The sequence below is a fragment of the Rhopilema esculentum genome, unplaced genomic scaffold (assembly GCF_057945365.1).
Source record: "Rhopilema esculentum isolate cy_ngs unplaced genomic scaffold, ASM5794536v1 HiC_scaffold_35, whole genome shotgun sequence".
NCBI classification, from domain to species: domain Eukaryota; kingdom Metazoa; phylum Cnidaria; class Scyphozoa; order Rhizostomeae; family Rhizostomatidae; genus Rhopilema; species Rhopilema esculentum.
In genome coordinates, this window is record NW_028300846.1 from 179,169 (window position 1) to 197,966 (window position 18,798).

The 18,798-nt window shown below is 36.6% G+C and overlaps 2 protein-coding genes across 4 annotated transcripts; one reads left to right on the top strand and one right to left on the bottom strand.

The window, feature by feature from the left end:
• Positions 1-39: 39 nt before the first annotated feature.
• On the top strand, positions 40-2,302 carry LOC148957270 (large ribosomal subunit protein uL2-like). The gene is made up of 4 exons (XM_089115630.1): positions 40-157; positions 594-883; positions 1,016-1,350; positions 2,083-2,302. The coding sequence occupies exons 2-4, from the start codon at positions 604-606 to the stop codon at positions 2,245-2,247; spliced, it is 780 nt and encodes a 259-aa protein (XP_088971756.1). The 5' UTR covers positions 40-157; positions 594-603; the 3' UTR covers positions 2,248-2,302.
• LOC135684295 (uncharacterized) lies at positions 605-15,668 on the bottom strand. Of its 3 annotated transcripts, none has more exons than XM_089115627.1 (8): positions 12,760-15,668; positions 12,218-12,336; positions 10,943-11,255; positions 10,316-10,520; positions 9,744-9,793; positions 8,840-8,922; positions 8,626-8,725; positions 605-7,613 (listed from the first exon to the last, which is right to left on the bottom strand). In XM_089115627.1, exons 3-8 carry the CDS (start codon positions 11,202-11,204, stop codon positions 4,765-4,767), a joined length of 3,549 nt encoding a protein of 1,182 aa, XP_088971753.1. In that variant the 5' UTR covers positions 11,205-11,255; positions 12,218-12,336; positions 12,760-15,668; the 3' UTR covers positions 605-4,764. The 3 variants fall into 3 exon arrangements, with proteins under 3 accessions (XP_088971753.1, XP_065055875.2, XP_065055873.2); XM_065199803.2 differs by having other exon boundaries at positions 10,316-10,565; positions 12,760-13,105; XM_065199801.2 differs by lacking the exon at positions 12,218-12,336 and having other exon boundaries at positions 10,316-10,565.
• Between the last annotated feature and the right edge of the window lie 3,130 nt (positions 15,669-18,798).

The window sequence follows — 18,798 nt, forward strand, 5'->3', positions numbered from 1 at the left end:
ATTCGATCATATTTCGCGATGTTGAAACTGAATGCGATTCGCAAAACGTGACAGTATAATTCGCGATATCGAGACGAGGCTCAATTCCTTCCCAGGCTTTTTTGATAGCACGTCCTTCCAATCGGTCTTTCTAAAGCTGCCATCGGTAGAAACCCAGGTACATCTAAGAGTATTGAAAATTCCACTCTAATCATTAATAATTTGCAGTTACGAATAATTTCGACTATTTCATATGACTTAAGATGCCTTTTTATGAGATAAAAAGAGTATAGTTATAGTCTGCTGATGAAATAGCGTTGTTTATGAACATTGTTATATTTAGGCCAAGGTCCTGTTTGCCTGGTAGCAAATGATAGAAGTTTGTCCTGAAATATCTAAAGTCGTCTCTTGAATCATAATTTATGATTACCAGGTCTTACGAGTGTTTGAAAGAATGATTTTACTAGGGCGATAAGTTTTGAGAGAATATATAGATTCATAAGATGCCATATAAATTAACGGATAAGTTCACGTTAGAGTTGGAGAGATTTTAACAATTTGGTGTCTCAAACTATGTGTTTTGTGATATTATATTTGACGTGTTGTCATTTTAGACCAATAAAAATGGGCAGGGTAATCAGAGGTCAGAGGAAAGGTGCTGGAAGCATCTTCAAATCACATACCAAACACAGAAAAGGAGCAGCCAAACTAAGAGCTCTTGACTACTCAGAGAGACATGGGTACTTGAAAGGTGTCGTAAAGGATATCATTCATGACCCAGGACGTGGTGCACCTCTTGCAGTTGTTGTCTTCAGAGACCCATACAAGTATAAACTAAGGAAGGAACTGTTTATTGCAACGGAAGGAATGCATACTGGACAGTTTGTGTATTGTGGAAAAAAAGGTAAGTTCTTGGCCCTTATTTACTTCATCGTATTTTGGACAGGAGAAAAGCAAGTCATGCTTTGGTTTATCAATATTCATGCCATTAAAGTTATATTCAAGACAATTTAATTTGTTGTCATTAATCTTTCAGCTACACTGTCCATTGGTAATTGTCTACCATTAAGTGCTTTGCCAGAGGGTACAATTATCTGTAATGTAGAAGAAAAGAGTGGAGACAGAGGAAAAATTGCCCGTGCATCAGGAGGATATGCCACCGTTGTAGCTCACAACCCAGATGCAAGAATCACTAGAATCAAGCTTCCATCAGGAATTAAAAAGTCAGTTCCATCATTTAACAGGGCCATGATTGGTATTGTTGCTGGTGGTGGTCGTGTTGACAAACCAATAATGAAGGCAGGACGGGCTTACCACAAATACAAGGCTAAGCGAAACTGTTGGCCTAGAGTTCGTGGTGTTGCTATGAATGTAAGTTATTCTTTGATTCCTACTCATGGTTCAACATTCAGTTTTGCAAATAATGCACATAATTTTATTACTTTGCCAAGTTAAGTTAAAAATTTACCTAATATATAAACAATTGCCACAACCTTTGTTTTTGCAATTTGGAAAGGCAACTTAATCACAAGTCCCAAAATGACGGAAGTCATAATGAAAGAGAGTGGGTGGAAAATTTCCCACATGACAATTAATTGGCGAATAGCTTTAAGTTGGTACCTGCCTTTTTAAACTGAAAACAGAAGGAGTATAGTCACAACACTAGTTTCTTAAAAAATAAATTCACATTCTTACTGATGCTATGACAATTAAATGAAAATATTCTTCTCTAAATAATTTTTGACTGTTCTGTTCTTTATGTGCTACCTTATGATGCAACAAGCTCAGTGGTATACACCTTGCTGTCTCCTAAAATAAACAAGGCTCAAATATAAGAAACTAAGGGGTCCAGAACATGGATGTAATTGATGGATTTTCAGGCTTAAAGGTAGCCATTAGTGAGAACTTAACCACCAGCTTGAGTTACATGCTAGTAGCATCTAGATGATTTCTGCTGTTTATAGGGTGATAAATTGTTGGTAATCATTCTTCTTCTAATAATATACGATGTAATCATTTGTTGATGGGTTCCCAAGACTATTGATTATTTATCTAGGGAAAGTGTTTATTCTTTTATCTGTATTTTACATCCATATTTTACAGCCTGTGGAGCATCCTCATGGTGGTGGTAACCATCAGCATATTGGTTTCCCATCAACTGTAAGGAGAGACACACCTGCAGGTCGCAAAGTTGGTCTCATTGCTGCAAGACGTACTGGTCGTATACGTGGTGCTCAAATTACCCAAAAACAGAAGGAATCAGAATAGACTTGAATGAGACTTCTGATAAATATTTTGAATATTATAAAACTCCTCATCCAAACAGTGGTGTTTTCTTATTGTTTTTCACAATGTATACACATCTGGAATATGATTTTATGTTTAGAGTGCATTGTTGTACACAAAAACAAATAAATTGATAAAAGACTGTCCAAAGGAAATTTTGGGATAGCAGGAAAGACAATATATGTTTTTCTCAGTTTTGAAATGAAATCTTCATATTCCAGCTATACCAAGTATTTGAAAATAAATGTGCAAGTCTGGTAAAAACTAAAGTTTGAAAATAATTTTTTAATGTATTGACAAAAAAGGGCAGTTGCAGGTCTGGTCTTAAGACTTTTAACAGGGGAGCAGTAAACAACTCTCCTAGAAGTATTCAGGTGAGCTTTAAGAACAAAAACAAAGGAAAAATTGATTTCAAGAAGAGCAAATTTGCTTTTTAGTACAATTTAGGAGAGCAATCTCTAGCTCCCCTCCAGCATTTGAGGAGAGCCTGGAGGGGAGCAAGAGCTATGGCTCTCCTCAAATGGCAAGGCCTGGGCAGTTGCCTAGACTGGATATGCTCAAAATACTTTTTTTTCACAATAAGATTTATATTGACTAGTCCTAGACCAATTGGATGTCTTTCCAAAAGTCCATTTCAAGCATTAATGGAAAAGAGTTATTTTTCTGATTTTTCAAAACTATGCAAAAACGAAATGTATGATTATGCAAGATACTATGAATATTCATTGTAATAGTAAACTTGCCTGCAGTTTGTCTTGGTAGGAAGATAGGCTTTCCTAGAGCCAAAAAAAGTTGTTTAGTAATGGCATGTGTGATTATGGGGAGAAGTTTTAGATGAATCTGATGGGAAAGCAAGGTCTTCAAAAACAATGCCCTGGAAGCATACAACAGCTAGTGAAATAATGCCGGTGGTATCAAAACGTAATTGGCCATTCTTACCAAAACCGCTGCCAGTTACCCTGAAAGAAAATAAATTTCCGCAAGATACATTTCCTCTAAATTTTAAAGAACTTGTTTTTCTAGAAGGTTTTAGGAAAATGCTCAGTTAAGTGTATCCCAGTTTAAACCAATATTGCCAGTTTATAACAAATATTAAAAATGCTCTTCAAACGCGATACATTTATTACACACAACTCTCTAACTCCACTAGCCATCTAAAACAAAATTCAAATATAAATTTACATGTATAAAACACTGAAAACAACATGCTTTATGCTCAATCAATTTTGCCCATGCAGAGTGTTATGATTCATTTTGGACACGTGGTTCGTTTCTATTTCACACTTGACTAATTCACAGTCATTTGCTTTTGACTTTCAAAGCATTTCAGCAAAATCACATATTCCCCTTACGGTCAAAGGACATAGTGAGCTTTTATCGAACTCAATGGGCACGCTTAGTGACTGTAAGCAGGGAGCTGCCTTCCTTACGTACGCTAAGGGGCAGCCTCTCATCATTAAGGCGTTAAATTATTTGCCTCTCTTACCATCCAAAACTTGCGAGCCCAAAAAACAGAAATGGGAGCGTTAATCTAAGCATACGTCATCGTGGACAAGTATTTAAGGCTTTGCTTTTGTAATTTCAAGGAAAGATATCACTCAGAAGGGGATAAGGAGCCATAATTAAGTACGGTACACTAACTTAACTATTCCCTTTATTGTTTACAATACAATAAATAACACACTTTGATAAACTAGAGAGTTGAAAATTCTGAACTGTAAAGGATTACTGTGAACTGATGCCTCTAAAACCAAGTAAATTTAATAAAAAGGTTCAATCTACATTATATCAATAAAACAATTTGAATAAATGAATTTTTACACTGTAAATAAAATGTAATGCAAATCGAAATATCTCAAAATATATCACCGTTTGCCCATGCTTCAAATTCGTTTTACGGTAGTCTCTCACCTCCCAGGGAATGAATAGCTATTTCGCTAGAAAAACCATTATACCGGGTTTCAACTTTAAATCTTAATTTATTTTCATCAAAATTTTCAATTTTAAGGAATGGAATCATGCCTATATTCTAGAATTTGGTAAGGGACTATTAAAAACATTGCATTCTGGAAACAGATATTGGATGTATATCTTACACACATGACAAATACCAGCAAATGCAACCGGGCGCCTACCGGAGGCTGCTACCACAAAAAGCTAAAAATTCTCCTCTATTCTTGGTACCCAGGGGAGGCACACACTACTTGCAGAGTGGGAGGGGTTATGGGTGTAGGCCATGAGAAATTCTTTAGACCCCCAACTTTCAACATCATTTCAGTGCTATATACCAGAAGTTATTTTCCCCAATTCTAATTCGTTTTTTAGAAGAAACATGTGAATCATATCTTGACAAGAGTTGGAAGTAATCAGCCCTAATAGCAGTCTTAGCGCCACCACTAATGGTGCCCCGATATAACCTTACGAACAACCTTGCGAATCTAAAGAAAAAATTCTGCTAAAGACGGTCTGGCTGAAACGAAACGTCAACAAGTTAAGGAATCAAGATACTGAATCTACCAGAAGAAAATCCCCAAAACTTGGGCCTCTTTTATTACTTGACTGGCTCTTGGACACTTTATTTCTTTGACCATCTTTAGCCTGTGTACCACGTGCTGTTTTTTGGGGTGTCGTCATGATATTTTGGCTCCAAGGGCCTGCAACAGGTATTGATGAAGGCATGTTATTGTAGATTTGATCATCATTTCTCAATACGTCTGGTCGCCATTTTATCGGTGTGCTGAAGTTTGCAGCTTGTCCGGAGGCTGGATACCCTTGGGGGCCGTTCGGTGTATCCAAGAAACTAAAACCGGGGTTAAAATTGCCCCTTATTGGGCTACTATCGATAAACGCGCCAGTCTGAAGCCAGCTTGGGCTTATGCATGAGCTGGAGGTTACTACGTCATTACGACTCATGATATTATCAATACCGTATGAGAGACTCGATTCCGTCCCGGCAAGCAAAGCATCAGTTGAGAAATCAGTGAATAGATTCTGCTGTTCTTGTTGAACGAGGGTACCGTCGTTGGGATTAACAACGGAATTCACAGACTGGTTTTCAATAGTACCGCCAATAAGGGTTTCGGCTGAAAAGTTCGAGAAAGTTGATTGGATAGTAGGCAAGTTGGAATTATTTGTCAAGTGTTGTGGATTTGTTGAATTTGACAATGGTAATTGTGTTACCATATTTCCTACAGAAGCCGGGGAAAAGATGTTGAGAATAGTAGGCAAATTGCCATCTTGTTCGGTATCACCTGAAAACACTTGTGTATTTGAAGGATTGTTGCTACGTAGTAAGGATTCAGCAGAGAAGTGGCCTAGGTTACTATTGTTGTTTATGTTACTCTCTCCCCTCGGATCTCTTTTTGCCAAAGAAACGAAATTATGTGCTTTTGGTAAACCGCTTCTGCTTTGAATAGATTTGGAAGCATTGTCATTCATTTTACCAGTCTGTCGTCTGGTTGGAGGCGATTCTTCAACCCTTAGCATATTCAAAGAAGCTTTGGTATTAAAAATGGTTGCAGAAGACTGCACTGTAGAGCTGACGATGTCGAAGTCGACTTCATTTCTGCCTTGATTTTGGTTTGTGCTCTTTCTTAGTCTTTTGGCAGGCGGTTTCGCCAAAGAAAAGGTATTGTGTAAACCAGCGCTTCGTATGGACGACACTGACGACTGCGTTGTTAATTGTCTAGTCTGCGACTTCGACGAAGAGAGTCGCTTACGACTAGTCGTTTCAGCTTTTGAAATTGCCGAGGACGAAGGTGGCTGGCCTTTTGGCTCCACTTGTTTTACACGCTTGTTGTTTTGTGTGTGTTGGGACACTATTTTTTGCTGTATCTTTGGTCTATCGGCTAGTATGGCTTCAATAGACAGTGCCGAATTCTCAGTTGGTGATGTCACAACATTGCCTAACAAGCTTGTTACAGTATGACAAGTCTGGGTGCTTGTTACTCCGACCTGACTAGCAGCAGAACCATCTTGCTGACAGGGAACAGGAATACTGATATTTTTGTCACCTTCAGAGGCACAATGTACAGTTTGTGATCTTTGGGTCTTATTCACCACCTGCGTTACAACATTGCCTACAGCGGAAACTATTTGTGGACCCACGTTCTTCGTTACGACATTAGTGTGACTTGACCTTGCTAAATATAGCTGCTGGGATGAAATAGCTGAAGCATTCTCGATTCGAACAAAAGAGCTAGTTATTGCACTAATTCCGTTTAGATCCGATTGCAAAAGACGCTCGCCGGAGCCTGCAATGACAGGCATACTAACAATACTACGATTGCTGGACAAAGCAGATGTATCGCAATGAGTACGGGGTAAATAAACGTTTTTGCTTGTTGCTGCACTTACCGATGAATCTTCATTATTTTCGAGGACAGGCATAGGCCCTGATGTAATAAATGACAAAGCATTGCCATTAAGCACTGCTTTAGTCTTCGGCTGCACAAGATTCTTAATAACAAACATTTGGCTTTCCATCGAAGGTGCTTTTGAAATTGTGTCTTTGTTTGTGCGCTTATTTTCGGCGTTACATGAAGTAGCTGTCATGCAGTCTGGCATGGTTTGCTTCGAGATATTTCCGGCATTGTTACTGTTCACGTGTATAGCGCTATCAACCGCAACGGAATAATCATTTGATAGGCTAGAGCCTTTTTCGGTCATGTGTTCGGCCAAGGTAGATTTATTAATACATCTTGTTCTTGTAACTGAGCTGGCATTTAAAAGAGGTAAATCAGCAGGCAAAATGAGTCGAGAGTGGCTTACCATTGCAACTTGACCATTCTGGTCTACCGCTATTGGTTGATCTGTGGAGAAAACTGAACCTAAGGTTGCGGCTACAGCTTCTCTTCCGCTGATAATTGGCTTTTTAGTTACACTCATATAGGTCTCTGCAACAGGAAAACTTGCCTGAGTACTTGAAGCTGACGCTAAATTCAAGGACTCACTGACAACCGTTAGTGTTTCTTGCTCTTCGTTAGGGACATGTGTTTGAATTGACAGGGTCGCATTGCTGTTCGATTCCATGTGGGGCTCGTTCAACTCAATGATCATCTGATCACTTGGAAAGCTAGAATTTCCTGTGGAACAAGGAATCAGGTGCTGTTGATCGCTAGCTGAGCTGCTATATTTGTTCAACAAAATCCCGTTTTCGTCTACTTGGCCAACAGATACAGTACCAGGGTTAAGGAAATCGAACTTTGCTTTCACGTAGGTCGAATTAAATAAAGATGATGGAGCAGGTATTTTATATTTTCGCATAACTTTCAAAAGGACATCAACTAGATTTTCAAGATCAGCTATTTTGCAAACAAGCTCTTGCACTGTACTCTCCTGTCTTGCATCTAGGAAACAAAACATGGTGTAGTTACGACAAAGCAAATAGGTAATTACTTTGGTTTTGAATGAAATTCCTGATTAAATTCAGCCATTCTATCTTTAATGGAAGGGAAAACCAAGAAGTTCGTCTTTTTAACACTAAGAGATATCACATTGGCATCAAGCCACTTCATAACATGCCTGGGTTAAATTTATAGTTTTTATTATCGTCAATCTTTTTCATAAAATAACATAAGCTTTTTACAGTCGTCTGCCATGTATTTAACATAAGGCAAAAAGAGAAGAGGACCTAGTACAGACCCCTGCGGCACCCTACAAGAGTCTTGCTATACATGGTCCACGCTGTAATGGTTTCATCATAGTAATGGTTTCATTCAGCATCGAACTTTGGAACTTCGAACTTACGATTATAATCAAATCATTCCCATTGCCATTGCCATATGTTTTTGTATGTTTTTGGCCTCACAAGGCAAGCCTCGCTTCAACGCTAGATTAAGCCACGTTTTCAATCATTACCACGAAGTTCCGTTCCTGTGACCGGTTACACAAGACAAAACATTGACGATTTGGGAACAGACCGAAAGAGTTTCGCTTTTTAGTAAATCCAAAGAAGAACGGCAAGGTTTATCGGAAACAAGGAGTTACTTTTTTCTGTAGTGTAAACGAGGTCAAAGTTTGACTAGCTAAAGATAGATTTTACGAGGAGAAGAGAGCTCACTGTTTCAACTTTCTTGCTAGTAATTTTCCAATATTTTGGTGTCCACAGGATGATTGATAACACGATGAATGACTCAAAGGCCGCATAATAAACTAATGCGCATTCGTGTTAATGCTTTTGTAGCGTCGTAGTGCCCTAACTGTAATGTTTTGTAGCCTTTTTCCAAGAAGACGCGGCGGGGGATCACGGTGGTTGATAATGTTGAAAATTTGCGTCAAGTAATTTCTAAACAGCCTTCTAACAGAGCGTTTTAAGTCGTATAAAGAAATAAGTGAACATGGACTGAAAACGTATCTTACCAGATTGGGTATATGCATCCTGTCTTTCTTTTTCCTCTTGATGCAGCTGTGTTTTCTCCGCAATGAAATCATATGCCTTTTCGAGTATATAAATCTTGTGCTGCCATAGAAAGAGGATATGGTATTGTTAAAGAAATGACTGAGAGGACTTTTGAACAGCAAGAGTTTGTTAGCAAAGGTTTAAATGAGAATTTAAATAGAATGCAGCACTTACCTGCTTCTCTGGATAGTACTTGAAAAGAACACTTGCGATTTTTGAAATCCATCCGTTTATTCTCTCTTTTCGTTTCTTCTCCGCTGAAAAGGGGAATGTATTTAGAAATTTTTTGAAAGCAATTGTAAATAAAGATTGACATTAAAAACCAAACGACGAATACGCAAAACTAGAGATAAACACGCCATACAGTGCAAGACATTGAAAAGCGTCATTCCACGTCAAATTGTCCATAAAAGTCATGAATGGTCACCCACCCTCTCACATTTTGATGAACATTACAGTATTTATTCATTCTCAGGTGGGAACATCACACCCAAAAGTTTAGCAAAATCAAGGCGTTCCTGAGATATGGCGAGTCAAAACTGGGTTATTAAGAGTGTGTTCCACCAAAAAATTTGTGCCAGCATTGAATAATTACATTTAAAATCCAGTAAATGATTTTTTTGGTTGTACTTTTTACATCAAATTATCAACATAGTGAAATTAGATAGTGCAGATTTCAAATGTGAAAATCCAAATATCACCAAAGAACAAAGCTAGTTACTCAAATAGTTGGTTAAATGTTTAAAGTAGACTTTCTACATTTTGTGACTAGCCAGTTTCAATACCTGCACCTTTCACAGTATGCCAGATTGAAGAATTGTATTGGGGATAACTGCCAGAACACACTCACCATAAAAGTTTCAGTTTTACTATTCATTTATTCAAAATTCTGACACACTAACATGCTTATAGTCTGGTGTTGCTGTATTATTAAGGGTTTTCTGGTCTTAAACCATTCCTTTTCAATTTCTTATGATTCTGTCTTTACTTTACAAAGCAAAATAGGCTGAATATGTGACAAGTTAACAAAAAAAACAAATATAAACTCATAAGCAATGTGAACTATGATACAACACACCTGCATTATGAACAAGTCTCTTCCGATTACCCCGTTGCAAGCCTCCACTTCTTAAAATAAAGAAACAAGTCTTTGCATTAAGATAACTTCATAAACAGAGAAGTACCACTGGTTGCAGGGGTACATAATTTAGACGCAATTTACCAGAAAAACTCCTGTTCCATATTTCGAACAACATTTTTATCTAATATACAAAATGGGCCAATTGTGTAGATAGCTAAAATGTTCTTAAAGTTAAATGGATCCTGTATATTCAAATTACATGCTTTCACCCCAATTCAGCTGCCTTGGATCTTGAATATAATTCCCTTTCCTGTGGCTAAAACAATAAAATAATATTGTTTTTGATTTCTGTAGCACTGAATCTTTTTCTTCCTGGCAATGGTGAATATACATATTCGTAAATGAATTGAAATGATAAATAATTCAAAAATTAAAATCTGATGTGCGAATGGTTATACCAGGATGGCAAAAATACAGCTAGGGATTCTAGCCCACAAACAAACTTTCTTATGATTTTTTTTGCTTAATGTATCATCTTATTTTGAACAATTAAAAATTTTTTGAGCTACCTCATGACAAAGCCTCCTGATTCAAATTGTTGTCCTCTGTTTTCTGCAAAAATGCTGCCATGGTGTGTCCCCTCGTCTTGTACTTTTCTTCCTCCAATTTCTTGCACCTTAGCCCCTTGTGCCCTGTCTAGTGACAATGTTTTTGCAATTTGAACTCCACTAGCTCCAGTAACGTGATAACTGACAGGGGTAACAACATTCTTTGCTGTGTTTGGAAAGGCATTTGTTTTCACAATTGTAGTAACAGGTGCTACAAAATATAATAAAAAATTTTGGACTCAGTGACTATGACTAAAAAGCACATGGACATCACTAAGATACTTTTGTTGAGAATGGTTGACAAATGACTAAGAAATCAAGTTGACAAATGAAGAAAAGGTCGCAATTATAGGTTGTGGGCAATTAAGAGTTTTCTGGTTTTGCTGTGGGACACAAACCAGATGCTGCATTGTAATCAGTTGTAAAAATAAGTTTCAGCAAGCATTTGCTAGTTGTGATAACATAATGTAATTAGCAACACAATGTGACATTAATAATAATGTAAATTAAAGTTACAAGAAATAAGTATATTTAATGGAAATTACATCAAAGATCACTCAAAAATCTTTAGAAATGTATTTGCCTTACCAATTACACTCGACTGTGGAGATATTTGAATGGCAAAAACTTTTGGTAAAATTGGCTTTTGTGAAACCTTCAATGGGAGCTTCTTCTTTCTTCCTCTTTTGGTTGATGGTTTAACACCTTTTTTAACATCAATTACTGGAGGCTTTGGCACTGAAGATATACTTGATGTTAACACTTGCAAAGAGGCTAAACAGTCTGCAGGTTCATTAGCTTTTGGCTGCTCAGATTGTTGATAATCATGTATTGTAGAAACAGCATCCATTTCTTCTTTAATCAAAGATGACTCACATGATAATTTGATCTTAATCCCAGTCTAAAGAGAAATTTAAAAGCTTATATCAAATTCAAATCACGTAATATCTAAACTCAGATTATCTTTTTTATGCAGTGCAATCAAAATATTAAACATTGTTGAAGGGCAGTCACCAATTGGAAATAATTATGCAAAGACACTGTATAAAAACTTAATAATCTAACCATCAAATAATCACTAATTTTCAAATGATTCAGATTGGACGAAATAATTTTCAGATGATTCAGATTTTCAAATGTTAAACAGGCAAGTTCTGTTAGAAAAAATCTATTGTTTTAACATATATTCAATTAAGTAAAAAAGGTTCCCTTGAAGAAAATAGGTGCAGGCTTGATTTTGCCTCAAAATATATATAGACAATATGGATTGATTTTGTCTCAAAATTTCCTCAAAACAAAGAGACCTTTTCCCTTTATTGATTTGTTTAAATTTTAAAATTGTATCCTTAACTTTTTGAAATGAAAAATGAGCATAAGATTATGTTTAGGTAGTGGCATTGCTTTTAAAATCCATTAAACTAACTGCTCAACCTGTATAAAAGTGTAGCTTTTAAAATATATACTACAAACAAATAATGAAAAGTTATATCTAGGCATCTTGCCAATAGAGTATTTAAAGCTATAAATCTTTACTTAAGAATCTGGCATTCCCTATCAAGAATCTTGATCAACTTTTCATATATCATAAGATCATAGCATATATCATTATTTTGATGCATATATACCAGACCATTCGTTTTGAATGTTTATATTTTGCAGACCATTTATTTCTATCACAAAAATTATACAATTTACCAAGAAGATTAAAAATATAATATATTTGGAAAACATTTTAGATCCCTAACCATTGTGAACAGAATATGAACTTATGATGAATGAAAGTGTAAAATGAATACAATAAATACAATGAATGCAGGCTAAATAGTATTCACTTTAATAAAAAAAGATAAAAAAGTTCCTCGCCTAGTCAGAAAAGTGGCAGCTAAGCAATGTCTTGACCCTAGGCAATGCTTGGACCTTGTTCTTTCCAATAATGATTATTCATTTGAACTTTCCGAACAGTATTATCGTTAAAGTATAACCTAAACAAATTGAAAATTATTGCATGAAAAGAGAGATATGGTCAACTTCTTAAGCTTAACATGGCTGATTTTCGGAGGGGGTACATGTACAAAACAAGAATCGGGTGGCTTGTTCTGGTTACATAAATGTGTATAACAGTTCAAACATCTAACCAACAGCATTCAATATAGAGTTCTATGGCATTCAATACAGATTTGCATATTCATATCAGCATAAGACCTTTTTGCTAAGACTCCTGCCTTGGGATAGGCCTAGAAAACCAAACTTGCTTTCGAAAAGGGTCGCGTCTTCTGAGAGAGTCCGTTGAGTTTTATTACAGCATGATCACCATTCCAACAGTTATTTATAGTTCTGGGCTTTTATGACCAAGCAATAATAAGATTTACTTTACATCCTTGAAATCACATGGTCAGTTATCTTACCTTTTTTTCGGCCAATGTTTTTCTTTTCTGGATTAAACTACAACGCCATCTTTTTATGATAGAACTGCATCAAAACGAGGTTACCAGTCTCGGTCGATATTCCAACTTCGGTACATTTGGTTCTTTGCCATAAAGAAAGTATTATAATAATTCAACTTTAATGCTAGGACTTCGACCTAGTGCCCCGCTCCCAAAATAGCATTTAGGAGAAATTTTTAGATGAGATCCTTCGTTGACAGTAGTTTCACGGAGACAAGGTGTATGAACTGTGGAAAAGGACTGGAGCCGAGTACAACGTTCGTGGTGGTTTCTTAATCCTGTCTTTTTCAGCAGCTGATATCATAAAGTACACGATGCGATGAAAATATCCCACTAAGAAACCAGACTTTGGTTATAGAGAGCTTGGATCATGTTTTTAGCTGGTTTTAAGAGGAGAATCACAACCTAAAACCACCAAAACAAAAATTTGTAACATGCAAACCTTATACGGTACATTTTTTATTTACCCGCCTAGAGCAAGAACTGACGAGAGATTTACGAGCCCTTAGATACCTTAGACAGCAAATTAAGAATCCAAATGGGGGTTCTAAGAAATTGTAAATGTATTGAGCACACCCTTAAACAGACTAAAATTCCCATCCAGAAAATATCTTATCTAGCAGATCTCTTCGATTTCGTTTGATTTCCTATTCAACAGTGTAATTATCAAAAGGAAAGCAATTACAATGTTGCATTTTTTGATGTAAGGGTATTCAACCTATTCGCACCGTCGTACAGAAACCAAAAACTAGACAACAATTTTGCAGGGAATGAAAGAGAGAAGAAACGCGCGTACAGTCAAAGGGTTTTACTAGTTGAGCATGGTTCTTTTACGCCATTGAATTTCGCTCACAGTGGTGGTTCAAGTAGAGAAACTGAAAAGTTTAGTTCCGTTTTATCTATGAAGATATCAGAGAAATGTGATCTAGCAATTTCACTGGTGACTGATTGGATTCGCACCAAGCTGTCATTTGTACTTCTTCGTAGTGCCATACTATGCATACGTGGTTCCAGGAATAGGCGAACAAAAGTTGAAGTGGACACAGCCAACATAGAAATCGTAGAAAGAATATCCCGGATTGATTAGTTAAAATTGTTGGAAAAAATAAAATAAAATTCAAGCTTTTCAAGTTTTATTCTAAACATATGTGAACCGGCGGCCTTTCGGTATAAAAACAGCACCAAATGTTGTATCATTGATGAGAAAAAAAATTACAATGATGCATGTATTGCAGCTGTCATGATGCATGTATATTTGTCAATGAATCTTTGCATTTCTATTATTCTAGGGGGCAATAGAAATCCTTTCCCTTCCACAGGAAAGCATTATAGATAAGAAGTAATGCCAAGAACGGCAGCGATTTCAGCGAATTTGACAAAGAACAGTGATTTTTGGACTTCTCTCCCCAATAAACTTGCATTTGAATATCGCTAACAGTATCAGGAACACAAGATTACAATCTTAAGTATTTTTGTAGTTTGGCATATTTACATGGCACAAGCAAGAGAAGTGAGCAAGGGAATTGAGAACATAAGACATGCCAGTAATGCACTTAGAAAACGCATCCTGTTCACATTTCACTTGTTTCAACTTTCTCGTTTAGATCTGTGCTGTGCTCCCCCTTTTCAGTATCAAATTTGCTTGAACAAAATTGATTGAATGGAATTTTGCATTGAAGAGTTCCATAATTTTGAAACTGTATTATTAATTTCGGATTAGCAGGCAAAATACAACAGTAAGATTTAAAAAAGTCACTTTTAAATTGAATTGTAAGCTCAACATAGTGAGGATAACCACAACAGACTTCCAAAGTTAAACTTGATTTAGTGGATGATTGCCCGATATTGTTGTTGTGAATTAGTTAACACTAATAAAGATCAAGAGCAGTTTTTAACATCAGAGAAGAAGGAATCTGCACAGTGAACGAGATCGAAACGGCTGCTATCATTGTAACAAGTACTTTTACTACAATATTATAACAGTCTCGCTAACCTACAATATTATAACAGTCTCGCCAAATTGATTGTCTTTATCATATCATACACATTAGCAAATGGTTTTATTATCAGTGAAATGCCAATTGAAATCTTAATCACTTAATGGAAGGAGACAATTCACTATTTTGTTGATGTATATTTTTAAAGCTCAAGAAATATTCAAAGGATTGAGCTCAAAAATTGAAAGCTCTTTGTAAATGGGGAGGTTATGAAACAGTTAGAAGTCAAACAGTAACAACACAAACTAATATCAAAATGATACAATATACATATGGAATGCTGCCCAATACAAGAAAATAACCTTATATTTCACACCACAAGAGACAGCCCGCCACAAGCAGCAGTCCATTGATATGTAATGTTTAGAGTCTCAAAATCTCGCAAAATTTGAAGTCTCTTTGTTGCGGTTCCGTAAAATGGTAAAACTGAGACCTAGTATTTGGGGCTCTGTCAAAATTCAAGACATTAACCTCTCGTATATAAATTTATGGACTTAATTTCAACCCGGCATACTGGGCTTAATTAAAATGACTGCTGCAAGTGAAATGATTTGGGTGGTAGCTGATTGGTGGATGTGCATGCATCGCAGAGGATTGAAGACTTATGGTAAAGAAGAACCGGGTGTTATGTGAAAAACTGAAACAAATATAGAAGAGGTTTAGATGGGTTAATGCCAGGCACCGCGCGGTGAATGGGCTAGCGTGGCTATAGCCTCCCCCCCCCCCCAATATTTTGCAATAACTGTTTGTATATACCTGTGACAATTAATTTTGAAGACCCTGTTCTAATGCTATGTCTAAAAAACAGACACAGTAACGCTCTTTAAAATCCCTCCCATATCAAACAGAGAAATCTAAACAACTATTTCCTAGCTTTTTGCATGCTTAATTAACAGATCCCTTATGCTTCCTCTAAGTTGCAATTGAAGAACAGTTTTACCATTTTTGTTTTGAGCCAGCAGACTTGGATTGCCTTGCAGCAAACTCTTTAGCACCGGTATATCACCAATAACGACAGCTAGGTGAAGTGCAGTTTCATCGAGAGGTCCTTAGAAAAAGAGCATTTCGTTTAAAAAGTTTGTAGAAGTCAGGGAATTTTGCTAAAACAGTATGTAGGTATGTATATTTGTATGTATATATATATTTCATTTTGTACAGGCTATGTATAACTTATGTTATTAGCCGATGTGGGCCTATTGAACAGTTGGTGAGTAACAAAGACATTTAAGGAATTTCTACTGGTAGGGATGCTATGCAAGCCAAAGAGCACCTTTTAGTGGGGAATCATGAGGTAAACTTGTGCTAAATTACTAGGGACTTAAGGGAATCTTTTTAATAGTTTACATGCATAAATAAAATGTCCAATAATAATAACGTCAAAGCCTGCCAGGACAATCTCTATCAGGCAAGAAGATTATGAAACTTTGTAACATTAAGAATTAGCCTTAATAACTTTAATCGAATTTTATTTGATTTCTTTTGTAGCTTTACTTTCGATTAAAGTGGGTTTTTGAAAGTTTTTGCGTAGTTCTTGAAAATGTTTCAAGAGTGCGTTTCATCTATGAATTATCCAGAAACCAAAAAGACATTATAATTTCAGAAGCTCTCCTCAGTTTTTCTGTCTGGCAGTAGATGTCACTAGAATGAGCGTAAGAAGGAATGCTGAAAAGTTTTATTTGCTTTTTTCTATAGATTGACATTTTTGGGGAGAAAATTCATACCTTTACTCGACTAGAAAACTAATAGCACACCATTGACGGCTATTTTTTAAAAGAAATCATAACTGAGAAATAGCAACTCTTAGTTAATAATCTATAATTTATTCTTAGTAAAATTTTACCCAAATTCCTAGCCATTTGCTATTACATTGTACGGCACGCAAGCTAGTATATTTAAACGTTGTCGATATTACCTCCCTTTGAATCGATGCAGGCGCCCATTTCAATAAGTGTCGTGACTGCATCCTCTTGGCACTGCCTCACAGCAACATGCAAAGGAGTCCATCGCTCATCCGTGAGAGACTCAGTATTTGCACCGCTTTGTATGAGTTCAACTATGCTTTCGACTTGTCCATACCTTGCTGCGTTGTGCAATGCAGTTACATTGTTCTTGCCGCATATGTTTGGGTTTACCCCATAATCAATTAATGCTCCTAGAAAGTGGGTGTGGCCATGCTGTGCAGCTGTTAGTAAAGCAATAGTGGCCATTTCTTCTGTCAGTTCAAAACCTGTTGTCTGTAAAATGCGACTAAGAAATTCAGTTTGTCCGCCAACAGCAGAATTATGAATCCAAGAAGGAAGCATATCAGCTGGAATATCTGGATAAAAACAATGTACAGAATACAGCAACTTCAAATCTCTAATTGGATCTTTATTATCAAGAATTGAAGTTATTTTCTACTCTGACCTGCTGCACAGAAGAACTACAAGCAGCTAAACAGTACTCAACTAAACAGTACGGATAGGCGTGCTAAGGCAAGGGACCAAACCATCAACCCAACAATTTTTAGCGTAAGAATTGGCTCAAAATTATAATTTTTCTACTCCCTGCAAAAGAGCGTTTGCAATTGTCTTTCTTCTATTTCATTAAACTTTTCTTATGTTCGAGACCCAAAGAACAAGTCAGAATTTCATAAATCCAGAAATGTAATGGTAACATGTAACTGACCCCAAAAAAACTTTTGCTCAAATTCTAAGCCCAAAAAGTAACCTGAGCAACCCTATCATAAACACATATGGGCAGCCCCCGAGCTGGACGAGGTGATTGTAAACAGCTTAAATGTACTATAAAGTTTGGAGGAATCTTGATGCTGTAACATCATGAAAATAGATCCAAAGGAACGGTATAGATTGGTATCTAAAGGAACGCATTCTTGGCTTTAGGAGATTTTAAAGAACTCTTATACTGGGATTTCTTTGGTTCCTGACTGCAAGAAGTTAAGCAGTAATTACAAATTAATTTTTTGTTTAATACATTTGTTGTTGCTGTGACAATAACGATATCTGATTACAGACCAAAGGTTTCTCTAACATTGCTTTGACATCGAGTTTTGTTCTGTCGTTCTCTTCACCTACAGAGGACCTTGTTCACTTTGATACCAGTTACTTTGATTACATTTCAGGGGTTTGGTGCCAGTACGCGAGTTTTAAGCCAAAATCTACTGGTTAAAAAAATAGATTAAGAAAATTCTGACATTTCTACTTCAGCCACGGAAAAGTGTTTGTGGCCAGTTCAAATACGAAAATCTCAAGATCGCGTCATATAATCTATTCCCAAACAGCATAGTGAAACTTGGGGCATAAAACAATGCAAAAGGCTCTAATAAAAGATCTAATAATAATTCCATGTTTATTTGAATTTGATGGTGATGTAGTGAGTGATTGAGTGCAAACTGCTCTATTCATGTGCCGGTGTAATATGCGTTTTGGTACCCTATGCAAAAGTGTAACATTGTGAAAGTGTAACATTTTGTATAAAATAAACCATGTTTCTGAGTAGCAAATATATAATTTACACTCGAGATTAAAGACCCCGTTTACACGAGACCTGGACTAGATTGGATCCACAAGTATCCGGATAATTTTGGATCCGATCCCTGAAAAGGCAATGCGTTTACACGGGATCCGATCCAGAACCATTTACGTTTACACGGGAACGGATCCAGATGAATTCAATTGGTTACGCGCATGCGCTTTTCGAAAATTGGCGCCCATATGACGTTTTCAGAACTTCGTGCGTGATCAAAACACAGTTCAACCTGAACATAGAGGGAGGTAACGCTAAAAAGGGTCAATTTTCATGGACTGAAGATGAAACTGCGCTACTTTTAAAAGTAGTATTGGACTACAAACTGCAAAGCTTGCAGGTGGATAGGATTGGGAAAATATGAGGACAAAGTACGACGACATATCGTCAAAGTTTCGTAATAATTCTTCAACATGGTAGTCTGTCAACTTGATTTTCGGTTTTCTGGCGCCAAAAAGCCACGAAGTACATATTCAAA